Consider the following 13,913-nt stretch of genomic DNA (forward strand, 5'->3'; position numbering starts at 1 on the left):
AGCAGCCTTTGCATTGTCACATTAGATGCATGGCATTTGCCGGGGTCTATAAGCTTTAACAGATCACCGATCCAATAACCTCAATTGGCTGTCAGCACAGGAATCCAATAGCAGCTGGCTGGGAAAGAGTGAATAACGATTCGGTTTAATTTCCGAGAGCCATCCCAATTAGGACTCTGCAAGCACACGGTAAAACCCTTTAATTTAAGTAAAAGAACCGTTGGCCAAAGTTCAAAGCTTGCTAAGTGTATTGCGATGTGTTTATAGAAAAGTTCCTGCGGGCCCTCATTCACGCTTGCTTTTGGCAAATACAGTCGTCCCGATAGATTTCCGATGGCTCTAGTCAAGGAGGAGCGAGCGATGTTTTGTAGGCGTTCTAACCTTTTGTTTTCTGTCGCGATTTGCAACTGGTAAAATGTTCAAATGGGACCGAATGTTTTTTTAAGTAACGGCTCTTGCTGTATTTGAGCCAAAGAAAAATGTGTAAAAATTGGACAAAACCGATCAGAAAAAGAGATCCTATTTCATATTTCCTTCATATTCTGGAGAGTGTGATCATGTTTATCCACAAATATTTGCACTCTGCTTAAAAAACACAACCAACATCTTGATTAACTCAGCGCATGACACGGTCACCCCCAGGTGTAAACATACGCACGGGAAAACGCATGATTGCTTACAAATCCCAAAGCAAAATTGTAAATGCTGGGAGATTAGCATTCACCATTTACAGCATAATAATGAAATGCTATATCTAAAAAAAATGCGTCAGCCGAGCAGAAATACAAGTAAGCGATCATTATAAACAATCGATTCAAACGTGAAAGTGGTATTATGCTCCAAAAAACTAAAATGCCCATGCTTAATTACCTAGTAATTCTCCTGAACACCCGTGGGCCGCAGGACGCGCTGGTGGTTCTGGGCTCAGCTGAGAGTCAATGAGACCTTGGACCGAGTCAAAGGTTTTCTGGTTTGAACACCAATCTCTGTGCCTTTGTGCATTGAATACGGATCTGCTGTGCAGGCGTGTGTATGCATTGACATGTGCCTTAAATAGGGTTCATAAGGAGCAATGCTTTATCGAACAAGACACGTACATCGCCCCGGAATGCTACCGTGGTGTAATGGTTTGGCACACTGGACTTGCAATTTCGGAGGTCACCGGTCAGATTCGATCACCCGGCGTGGCAGTTGAAACAACGGTGCAAGGCTCCGAAATCCCCTCCCACTGCCACTGTCCACCCATCAGTATAAATGGGTACACACCACAGTCGATCAATAGGCAGGTGGCGTGTGGTGGGGTAAAGTGTGGCTATTACCACCTCTTCCAATACATGTGGCCGATGTGGAAAAGTAGGCACAAATACACTTCAGCGGAGGCCCTTTTTCCAGCAGTGCTGTGAGTAAGCAATCGCAGAGCTGCACTTTTACCTTATATATGACAGGTTTGTCAACAATCGGTGAGCCGTAAAAGGAGACAAATATATTTCGATTTAAAGCTTTCGTGACTGCAAGGATTCATCTTCTTTGGTTCTTTCGATAAAGTCACGTAGAATGAGAATAAAATAATAAAGTAAAATAGGACAATAAAATTCTCACGACGTTTCGGCCACGACACAAGCGGCCTTCCTCAGGTGAAGAAACAGAGTCTATCCAGGAGACAGAGCCCGAGTGGACCCCGTCACGCCAGGATTGAGTCTTATTAAGGCTGTGTGGGCGGAGTTGGATGAGCATGTTACCAGCCCCCACCCGGGGCGGAGTAGGGAGGGGGTGGCTGGTGGAATCAAACACTAATTAATCCTAAACAAGTTTCCCCAGCCAAGGTGCGCGCCATGTACCGAGCTGCACCATGACATGCCATAAGGACCACTATGCAATACAATACCATACCTTCAAATCCAAACTGCATCGTTATAACATAGACAAATTCACCTTTGAATTATACAATGCGTTACTTTATACTACCCCGTACTTTAGACTATAAAAATATTAGACATTGTAACATTATTACTATGTCTTATTCTATGAATCCAACTATATACCACACTAATGTATATTCACGATGCATTAACAATGGTACGATGTACGTAGATGACACCTTTGTTATCTGGCCACATCTGGCCACATGGCCAGCCTGCTCTAGACCAATTCCTCGACCACATCAACTCCATACACCCAGCCATCAGATTTACCATGGAGGTCGAAAAAGAAGGCAAGCTACCCTTTTTGGATGTCTTAATTAAAAGGAGACCTGATGGTTCAATGAGCCACTCGGTCTACAGGAAAGCAACCCATACGGATGCTTACTTGAAACCGGATTCCCACCACCATCCATCCCAGAAGAACTCCCTCATCAAGACTCTATACCACAGAGCCCAATGCATTTCCGACCAGGATCACATTGCCAGTGAACTCAAGCACGTACACCAAGCTCTCAAGGCTAATGGTTACTCCGACTACACAATCCGCAAAGCCATCACTCCAGTCATGAAGAAGGATCCCCTTGAGGAGCCATTCAAAACCATCACCTTACCCTACATTGCGGGGGTCACAAAAAAGTTCTCCAAAATCCTGAACAAACACAAGATCCAGGTCCGATTTAACACAGTACATAAAATCCGTGATCTGGTTCCATCTGTAAAATATGCTGTCCCAGATATACAGTACCCGGGTGTTTACAAACTAATGTGCCTCTGTGGTAGCAGCTACATTGGAGAAACCAAACGACATATCTCAGACCGCATCCGCGAACATAAAGCAGTCTTGAAACACGGTAGGATGAACTCCTCTGCCGTGGCAGATCACTGTTATAATTCAGTGGGCTCACATGACATTGACTTCTCCACGACGGAGGTTCTTTGCAAACCAACCGGCTACCAAGAGACATTCGTTCATGAGGCTATCCACATATACAAGCACAGAGACAATTTCAACCGAGAAGATGGATTCTGGCTTAGTAACCATTGGAAAGATGTTTTAAACCATTTTGGTTCTTAATTAATTGTATTTTACGGTGACCTTCAGACCGCAGCCCTTTTTCGCTGGCATTTCCTCTTAATACCTCTCAAACCATGGTTAATGGTATGGTTTGTAACATGGAGCATAACAATTAATAGTATAACATTGTAATGTGTAACTTTACTCATATGGCAAGATATAGCATCGTAATTGCATAGTGAATATACATTAGTGTGATATATAGTTGGATTCATAGAATAAGACATAGTATAATGTTACAATGTCTAATATTTTTATAGTCTAAAGTACGGGGTAGTATAAAGTAACGCATTGTATAATTCAAAGGTGAATTTGTCTATGTTATAACATGCAGTTTGGATTTGAAGGTATATGGTATTGTATTGCATAGTGGTCCTTATGGCATGTCATGGTGCAGCTCGGTACACGGCGCGCACCTTGGCTGGGGAAGCTTGTTTAGGATTAATTAGTGTTTGTTTCCACCAGCCACCCCTCCCTCCTCCGCCCCGGGTGGGGGCTGGTAACATGCTCATCCAACTCCGCCCACACAGCCTTAATAAGACTCAATCCTGGCGTGACGGGGTCCACTCGGGCTCTGTCTCCTGGATAGACTCTGTTTCTTCACCTGAGGAAGGCCGCTTGTGTTGTGGTCGAAACGTCGTGAGAATTTTATTGTCTTATTTTATTTTATTATTTTATTCTCATTCTACGTGACTTTACCGAAAGAACCAAAGAAGAGAAAGATATATATAATATTTTGACTTAAAACTTTCGTGACTGCAGGAATTCGTATTCTATGGTTCTTTCGGTAAAGTCACGTAGATAGAATAAAAAATTACAATAAAATAAGAAAAATAAAGTGAATAAAAATATCACGACGTTTCGATTGGAACACAAGCGCTTGTGTAATATCACGTAGATAGGAAACATTACAATACAAGCGCTTGTGTTGCGCTTGTGTTGCGCTTGTGTTGCGATCGAAATGTCGTGATATTTTTATTCACTTTATTTTTCTTATTTTATTGTAATTTTTTCTATCTACGTGATATTACCGATTGAACCATAGGATATATATAATACGCAACGTTTTAGGCAATGGCCCTACTTCACAGCGCAAAAAGTCACCGAATATATATTTTTCCTTTTAAGGCGGTGTTATTGACAAATGTGTTGGTTTATTTGTTCATCACACTTGTGCACCACTGCAAATGCAGCGGCATCGGCAAATAAATAGTTTACCTTTTTTATGTACAGCCAAACAAAATGAAAAGCCGATGCCTTTAATTACACCATGTAGAGAGCAATATTTTATGGAGCAATGTAGCTACAATGTAATGAAATTAATTCCCATCGTGTTGCGTACCATGCCATTGCTTGCTCTTTGTTTTGTTCTCGCTTTATTGCAGATAACCCTTTCGTAATATTTGCTCCTTCATATTTATATTGCATGCTTTAATGGGGTGATATTGCAAGAAGTGTAACTCAAATGCATGTAATACAATAATATTAATTATAATAACATATAATAACATTTAATATAATAACATACTTTAAGGGCTTCATTCACTATATGCTAGTGATACAATTAAAGACTTGTTTGACTTAATCTGGTGCCAACCAATTTAAATATTTTGGCACAAAACTCTCAAAACATTAAATAATCAAACAAGAATACCCTCCTGCAGGAAATCAATACAAACTGAGTTTGATTTATAATGCCAGAGTTGATTAAACTAATCTAGCAGTGAAGTTTAAATTAAAGTGCTTTCTTAAGACCAACCGAATGTTTGAATTTAACGGGTGTTTGCACCTTGTCTCAATGGCTACATTTCAAATGTGAAAAACATGTCAATATTAAAAAAAAAACTAATCAGGATTGTTTTCCACACTGCATATTTCGACAGAATAGCATTTCCATGTTAAGTCAATACATCTCAGCGCAGTGTAAATATTCATGTGGTATTAGGGTGCATCTTTGGATAATAGGCATTGCTCTGTTTTCCATTGGGTCTATTGATTCATTCAGACCACAGAGTGTTCCATCATCATATCTTTGCAAGACATTTTTTTTAATCCATCCATGTGGATGGTTGGTAATGCTTGCGTCGTTGCTTGGAAGGTGAACTGCCACAGTTCTTCACACGGCTGGGTGCGCTCAGTCACGTATCGTGGGACGCGTGAGAGCGAAAATTAAACGGGCTTCCTCGGCAAGCGGGTCAATCTGTCCTAAAGCACATTGCCATTGTCAGGTGGATTATTTTATCTGAGTGATGTGTCTGATGAGGTTTCGTCGTCAGGAACATTTCGCTCAGGCGCGAGTAAGCCAACACACGCAGCCATTGCATGTGCACACACCGAATGCCATTTGCGGTGCATCTCTGAAACTTTTACAACGAGAGCCAAAATAAAATGTGGGTCTTGACAGAATTCTGGACACTTTGTGACACAATCAGTCACAGGCCATTCCCGTCAATGTCTGTTGCACCCTACCACCTTTTCCCCCCCAATGACGTGTGAGAAATTATGATAGCAATAATAAATTTCATTTGAGTAAATTTAACTTTTATTGAAAGCTCAGCCTATTGCTATTTTTGAATAATCGTTTTGCCGTTTCTCGTTGGCAGTGCCCAAGTGATTTTGGCAGCTTGAATTCTCATAAGCATATATCAACCGTGTGCCTAAACTCAACCTTCTAAGGAACTGAAAAAGTTTGAAACTTACAAATGTATACTTTTTACTTATTCATTTCTGATGTTCAATACGTATATTCAATTGACCAAGGAACTTTTTTTTTTATAGAACTCCCTTTATTCATGCCTATAAAAATGTGCATCCCATTGTAAATCCACTGCTGGTTGAAGGCCTGATGACATCCCCAATGCTGTGTTAGTCATAGGGGGTTGTTCGACCATACTTCACCATTCTGGTCAGTGCGGATTTTTGAAGGGCAGAGGCCAAGGACTGATTCAGATATCACTCACTACTGACATGAGCTGCCACAGGGAAACAAACGCAGATCACTGGATTCATAGCACAGTGTGCAATCCACTGCACCAGCACTTCCAACTTCATACAAATAATACATACAAACTATTTACTTGCAGAGAACTATATTTATAGCTTCCTATGCTCAGTTTGCTATGCGTGTATGTATGTTGAACTTCTTTCGCACCGTACGTAGCCAACCGTGCTAATCGGAGGTGCGGAGGAAGGACAACAAACTCGCCACAAAAAGCAGTTGAGCCAAACACAATACTTCTGCAATTTATATATGGAAAATCACGTTGGGGGGGGGGGTGGGGGGGGGGGAGTAGAGGTGCAGTGGTTCATGCACCGATATGCGAACACAACGGCCTGAGCGTGAATCCTCCGCCACGGCTAAGGTCAGTGGTGAGCGATATCAGAACCCGTCCTGGGCCCTCCCTTCCCCAAGCCGCCCTCACCAGAATTGTGAAATATCGTAAAACAAACTCCCGTATATAGCAAGGGGAGGGGGCATTCATCAAGCGATAGATTGACCGTGAACGTAAATTATTGTCATCAATACGATTAAAATTATACATTGACACGTAAAAAATTGTATATACTCTCGCGGACACTCTCTCACATGGGTGTACTAACTGCACAAGCACACAGTGGAGGAGAGGATGGTTGAAAGCGCCATTTGTTCTCCTGGGTTGTGTACGTTTCCAACTACAGTATGTGCTGGCGTTTATGCAACATACTTGGAATGGCGAATGAAAGGAGATAAACATGAGCTGCAATTAAAAAGTGGAGCTCATTCACTGCGTTTATTGAATTCTAATCAGCAATTTGAATGGGATTGAGGCTGAGAGACGACTGTACACAATACGCAAAGATAACAAAGCCGTAATGTTGCCATTAGCCGCATAACACAAGCTTTAATTGGACTAGGTTTTAACTTTAAATGTTCGTACAAATCATGTTTCTTTCCAATTCGTCTTTAATTGAAATCAGCAGGAATAAGAAACTTAAAAAAATAAATTGCTAAATAATGTGAACTGTAAACATTTTGCACTAATGCAGCTGGCAAAAAAGAGCATATTATTTGAGATATTGCAGTAATCTTTCCCGAATGCGTAGTAATTATTATTTCTGTACCAAAATACTTAGCTGATGTAAATATGGACTATACGGTAACTATAATGTGACTGAATGATAATAAAATGTTATTTAAGATTGAAAATAAAATCATTTGTATTTAAGTTCCACACTGAGACCTGTGCCAAATGACCCACATGCATTTTGAATGAATCATGACAAGTTTCTCTTGTGCAGATATTCAGCAATTCTCGTTTTTTTTTGTTGCTGCCTCAGAAACAATTCATTAAATTTTCAAAAACCATCTTAAATGACCTGACAAGGACAAAATAATAACCACTCAGAGATGGCCACTCAATTCCTCTCACTTGCCAAGTTAATTGAGTTCAGAGTTTTCCGTGGATATGAAAGAAATGAACTTGCAAATATAAACCAGACTAGACTGCAATGCATTTTCAAACAGTAGATTCTCCCTCCCATCAACAGTGCAATGCACAATGCAGGTTTCAGCTATTTTACTAAAATATCACACAGGCACACACTTTCACCCGCATACACTGCAACACCACAAACGGCCATCGGTTGAGTTCAGCATCAACAAACGTGTTTCGTCTACCTTGGCAAACTGTGGAGAAGAACCAATCCCTCGATTGTCAATAGACCATGCATTCAAGTGACATTAACCATTCACTGCCCATGCTTCAAAAGAAAATAAACCATTCAAATGGCACATCTGCACTGAGCATGGTGGGCTCTCACAGGATCGGGTGGGGTTTCTACTGGCTATATGCTGAACTGAGCCAGAACTAAACTGTGATACACTGGCCTCACAAGATATCTGAATTTGGCTCGGGGCCAAGCAGGGCCAAGGAGGGGCTAATGACGCAATCATTGATTGCGTGTGACGTCACAAACTACTACATCTGCACGCGCCTCAAAACTCGTTTAACTGCATGTGATGTTAGCGGTGGTGGCGCCTCCGGCGGTGTCTCCCGAGCCGCACTGAGCTGGCTCGGTACGGCCCCGGTGTGGCTCTGTTTGTCCCAGCGGGGGGGGAAGAAAAACATATATATACGTGTATATAATAAGAGGCCTACTTCGAGGTTCTACTTACGCAGGCAAGCATCGGCGTTTTCGTAGAACCCGGGGCAGCACTGGGATTTGCGGCGGTACATGGTGCGAGCCCCGCGCCGGTACGCTGTGCGGTAGCTGATCCTGCGGACGACACGCGCCGGCTGAGTGGCACCAGGCGACACATGGCCAGTCTTGCATATTCTGGTGGCAAAATGGGACTGGCCCCGCCAGGCCGGCTGGTGCCAAGCGTCACGTGTGAGCTGCTCGGCCGGTGGCCTTTACCTGTGCCGCGTGCATTTGAACCAGTTGAGGATGTCGGAGCAGCTGGTGTAGTACACCTGGTCGAAGGGGTGCGCGTATGACTCCTGCACAGTCACCGCGTAGCTGATAGTGGAGGAGAGGAAGGAAAAAACACACAAGGTCTCAAGTCTCCCGTGTGTAAACCCAGGCTTGAGGAAGCACCTGTGCACATTAATTAGGCCTCACGAACCAGGTATAGTGTCATCCTGTCCGTTTGTGTGTAAGTTGAGTCTTGAACATCGTTCAGAGAACGTACACAAGTTTGAGATGTAATATTGATTGTTAAGAAAGGTAAATGGGCCTTGGGCATGGCACGTCACTACAAAAGGATAGTAGCCGGTGGTCGAGACTAATGGTAGATTGGCAACCAAAGGGGGGAATGCCCAAGAAGACGTCTATGGCACAATTTAACGCAATGATATCAGTTTGTGCTCAGGAGCTAGACCGGTTGATGACTTGCGGCTTGGGAAATTCTCCATCCAGCAGTGAATAGATCATGGCCGATGGTGACGATACGAAAATACTTTATTTGTAACAGTGACAGCTGTATTTGAACATCTTTGGCATAATCAACATGCAGGTCCATTATGCAGTGGCAGACAAGATACGACTGTTATTTGGGGAGGCTACGTGGCATGTCCGGATAACAAAAGTAAAATGTTACCTGGCATGCAGGGCAGCGTCATCTGAAACATTAATTGACCATAAACAATGGATTTGTTGTAAATCATTTCCCATCAAAAGGTAGTCACCGTACCTGATTAACCATGCTGAATGTGTGTGGATCAATAGGTAGTGAAATATTTATAAAGCCAGAAAAATGCAATCAAACGAATTATTTTGTATTTGTTCATAATTTGCCCACATTTAATTTCATGCCCTGGCACACAAGCTAAGGTGCTGCATGCCCAACTCTTTAATTTAACATCTGATTGCATAACTAACCGTGACTGCCTGCTGAATAAGCAAAAATAACTATATCACATTAAATTTAAATCAGATTTTTTAAAAAAAAAAATCATAACTTCGCATCACATGCACACATTGCATTTTAACGCACATATTTCCTTCTCGTAAGCCACGTTGAGATCAAATGCTACTTAATTAATAAAAGCCACCGAAACGAACCGCGGAGCTCACCTCTCCCAGTGGCTGCACACGTTGGGGTCCTCGGGGTTGAGCGCCAGGAGTGCCGTGGCAGCGCCGAGGAACAGCGCCAGCCACAGCGCCGTGGCGCGCGGCGATCGGCCACGGGCGACCATCCCGAACCTGCTGAGCACCCAAAAAAACACACACACAGGGCGTCGTCATCCGTCTCCCATCGCCAGCAGCTGTGGTCTGAACACCAATTGCCGGTGCACACCGCCGGTCCATGTGGAGAATGTGCTCTGTCCCTAATGGTCGCAGGTGTTGTGTGCAAGCGCGTGGTTGAGTATGGCGGGGGGGGGGGGGGCACTTGCGCAAGCTGTTAGCGCGCTGCGCTATGAACCCGCCCGTCCCAGGATTGATTCCCGCTCACGGCCAACACCAGTGACAATTATCTGAACCGGGTTTGATTCCCGCTCACGGCCAACACCAGTGACAATGATCTGAACCGGGTTTGATTCCCGCTCACGGCCAACACCAGTGACAATTATCTGAACCGGGTTTGATTCCCGCACACGGCCAACACCAGTGACAATTATCTGAACCGGGTTTGATTCCCGCTCACGGCCAACACCAGTGACAATGATCTGAACCGGGTTTGATTCCCGCTCACGGCCAACACCAGTGACAATTATCTGAACCGGGTTTGATTCCCGCACACGGCCAACACCAGTGACAATTATCTGAACCGGGTTTGATTCCCGCTCACGGCCAACACCAGTGACAATTATCTGAACCGGGTTTGATCCCCGCTCACGGCCAACACCAGTGACAATTATCTGAACCGGGTTTGATTCCCGCACACGGCCAACACCAGTGACAATTATCTGAACCGGGTTTGATTCCCGCTCACGGCCAACACCAGTGACAATTATCTGAACCGGGTTTGATTCCCGCTCACGGCCAACACCAGTGACAATGATCTGAACCGGGTTTGATTCCCGCTCACGGCCAACACCAGTGACAATTATCTGAACCGGGTTTGATTCCCGCTCACGGCCAACACCAGTGACAATTATCTGAACCGGGTTTGATTCCCGCTCACGGCCAACACCAGTGACAATTATCTGAACCGGGTTTGATTCCCGCTCACGGCCAACACCAGTGACAATTATCTGAACCGGGTTTGATCCCCGCTCACGGCCAACACCAGTGACAATTATCTGAACCGGGTTTGATTCCCGCTCACAGCCAACACCAGTGACAATTATCTGAACCGGGTTTGATCCCCGCTCACGGCCAACACCAGTGACAATTATCTGAACCGGGTTTGATTCCCGCTCAAGGCCAACACCAGTGACAATTATCTGAACCGGGTTTGATTCCCGCTCACGGCCAACACCAGTGACAATTATCTGAACCGGGTTTAATTCCCGCTCAAGGCCAACACCAGTGACAATGATCTGAACCGGGTTTGATTCCCGCACACGGCCAACACCAGTGACAATTATCTGAACCGGGTTTGATCCCCGCTCACGGCCAACACCAGTGACAATTATCTGAACCGGGTTTGATTCCCGCTCACGGCCAACACCAGTGACAATTATCTGAACCGGGTTTGATTCCCGCACACGGCCAACACCAGTGACAATTGTCTGAACCGGGTTTGAATCCCGCTCACGGCCAACACCAGTGACAATTATCTGAACCGGGTTTGATTCCCGCTCACGGCCAACACCAGTGGCAATTATCTGAACCGGGTTTGATTCCCGCTCACGGCCAACACCAGTGACAATTATCTGAACCGGGTTTGATTCCCGCTCACGGCCAAACCAGTGACAATTATCTGAACCGGGTTTGATTCCCACTCACGGCCAACACCAGTGACAAATATCTGAACCGGGTTTGATTCCCGCTCACGGCCAACACCAGTGACAATGATCTGAACCGGGTTTGATTCCCGCTCACGGCCAACACCAGTGACAAATATCTGAACCGGGTTTGATTCCCGCTCACGGCCAACACCAGTGACAATGATCTGAACCGGGTTTGATTCCCACTCACGGCCAACACCAGTGACAAATATCTGAACCGGGTTTGATTCCCGCTCACGGCCAACACCAGTGACAATTATCTGAACCGGGTTTGATTCCCGCTCACGGCCAACACCAGTGACAATTATCTGAACCAGGTTTGATCCCCGCTCACGGCCAACACCAGTGACAATTATCTGAACCGGGTTTGATTCCCGCACACGGCCAACACCAGTGACAATTATCTGAACCGGGTTTGATTCCCGCTCACGGCCAACACCAGTGACAATTATCTGAACCGGGTTTGATTCCCGCTCACGGCCAACACCAGTGACAATGATCTGAACCGGGTTTGATTCCCGCTCACAGCCAACACCAGTGACAATTATCTGAACCGGGTTTGATCCCCGCTCACGGCCAACACCAGTGACAATTATCTGAACCGGGTTTGATTCCCGCTCAAGGCCAACACCAGTGACAATTATCTGAACCGGGTTTGATTCCCGCTCACGGCCAACACCAGTGACAATTATCTGAACCGGGTTTAATTCCCGCTCAAGGCCAACACCAGTGACAATGATCTGAACCGGGTTTGATTCCCGCACACGGCCAACACCAGTGACAATTATCTGAACCGGGTTTGATCCCCGCTCACGGCCAACACCAGTGACAATTATCTGAACCGGGTTTGATTCCCGCTCACGGCCAACACCAGTGACAATTATCTGAACCGGGTTTGATTCCCGCACACGGCCAACACCAGTGACAATTGTCTGAACCGGGTTTGAATCCCGCTCACGGCCAACACCAGTGACAATTATCTGAACCGGGTTTGATTCCCGCTCACGGCCAACACCAGTGGCAATTATCTGAACCGGGTTTGATTCCCGCTCACGGCCAACACCAGTGACAATTATCTGAACCGGGTTTGATTCCCGCTCACGGCCAACACCAGTGACAATTATCTGAACCGGGTTTGATTCCCGCTCACGGCCAACACCAGTGACAATTATCTGAACCGGGTTTGATTCCCACTCACGGCCAACACCAGTGACAAATATCTGAACCGGGTTTGATTCCCGCTCACGGCCAACACCAGTGACAATGATCTGAACCGGGTTTGATTCCCGCTCACGGCCAACACCAGTGACAAATATCTGAACCGGGTTTGATTCCAGCTCACGGCCAACACCAGTGACAATTATCTGAACCGGGTTTGATTCCCACTCACGGCCAACACCAGTGACAAATATCTGAACCGGGTTTGATTCCCGCTCACGGCCAACACCAGTGACAATTATCTGAACCGGGTTTGATTCCCGCTCACGGCCAACACCAGTGACAATTATCTGAACCGGTCTTGGGCCTCACCTAGGTCGACTCGGCATCAAATTAGGATCTGGTGTGGTAAGCATCGTTACTGGGGAGACAAAGGCGGTCGGGAGTGGTGCTGGCCACCCACCCCCTCGTGTACCGTTCTAGTTCGCTAATCGCACTTGCCCCTACAGTCTGTTAAAAGGCTATGGGGGGGGAGGGGGGGGATCTTTGATTTTTTTTTAAGTAGGGATTTTAAAAAGTTCAAACTGACTGTATATGTATGTATGTATGTTGGACTTCTTTTGCACCATATGTAACCCACTGTGCAAATATATTTTCACAAGCGGCCATCGACAACCCATCACACAGTTGTAGCCACCCACCGCTGGATGGAAGGCCACTTCTAAACCAGCACCATGATGGGTTCACCCCCCGCCCCAAATAATTGGATATGACAAACGGGCATAAATACAATTTGCTGATGATTTGTTACTTATTGTAAAGACCAAGGACAGTGAACTACAGGAAATGGTAGAAGAGCTAAACCAAGGAGGATGCAAAGTAGGGCTCAAGATAAATATGGTGTATCCAAAAGTCATGACCCACCACGCAAGACTTGTAATTCCAGACCGAATGTTTATTGTTGGAATGCACCATACATCAAACAATGTTAATTCAGAAAATATTTGTTTAAGTAATGACCCATAAGTTCACTACACAATTAAAGTTATCTGTCAGAGGGAATTCAACTGGAAAACACATTGGAGTATGTGTACCTGTGGTAGTCGGTCAGCAGCAAATGATGTGGAAAATAGAGGTGGACGTCATGTGCAGAAGGCAACACTTTCAGAAAACCGAATTTAATTAAAAAAAGAAACGTCACACCTTCATCACAACCTCAAACATCTATAAAATCTCGATCTGTAAAAAAGGTAAGATGAAATATTCAACATCTCCACAGTCATAATACATCTCTTTTTTTAAAATGAGCTGCATTTACTATTATGCATACATTATCATATTTTAAAATCTGTATTGATAAAACACCTATCCATTGGTAATATC

At 44.8% G+C, this 13,913-nt stretch overlaps 1 protein-coding gene across 4 annotated transcripts in view; it reads right to left on the reverse strand.

Annotated features, from left to right (window-relative positions):
- Positions 1-13,913, reverse strand: part of MEGF10 (multiple EGF like domains 10) — a 181,742-nt gene that overhangs the window by 107,300 nt on the left and 60,529 nt on the right. For 3 of the 4 annotated variants that reach the window (XM_032953472.2, XM_032953473.2, XM_032953470.2), the window contains exons 2-4: positions 9,553-9,684; positions 8,395-8,496; positions 8,153-8,253 (exon numbers count right to left, since the gene is read on the reverse strand). In XM_032953472.2, coding sequence (XP_032809363.2) covers positions 8,153-8,253; positions 8,395-8,496; positions 9,553-9,684 — 335 coding nt within the window. The remainder of the gene's footprint in view (positions 1-8,152; positions 8,254-8,394; positions 8,497-9,552; positions 9,685-13,913) is intronic. The other variant, XM_032953471.2, reaches the window with a different exon arrangement.

Source organism: Petromyzon marinus, chromosome 13, assembly GCF_048934315.1.
Source record: "Petromyzon marinus isolate PM22_M1 ecotype Great Lakes invasive population chromosome 13, UKy_Petmar_22M1.pri1.0, whole genome shotgun sequence".
In the NCBI taxonomy this organism is placed as follows: Eukaryota; Metazoa; Chordata; class Hyperoartia; order Petromyzontiformes; family Petromyzontidae; genus Petromyzon; species Petromyzon marinus.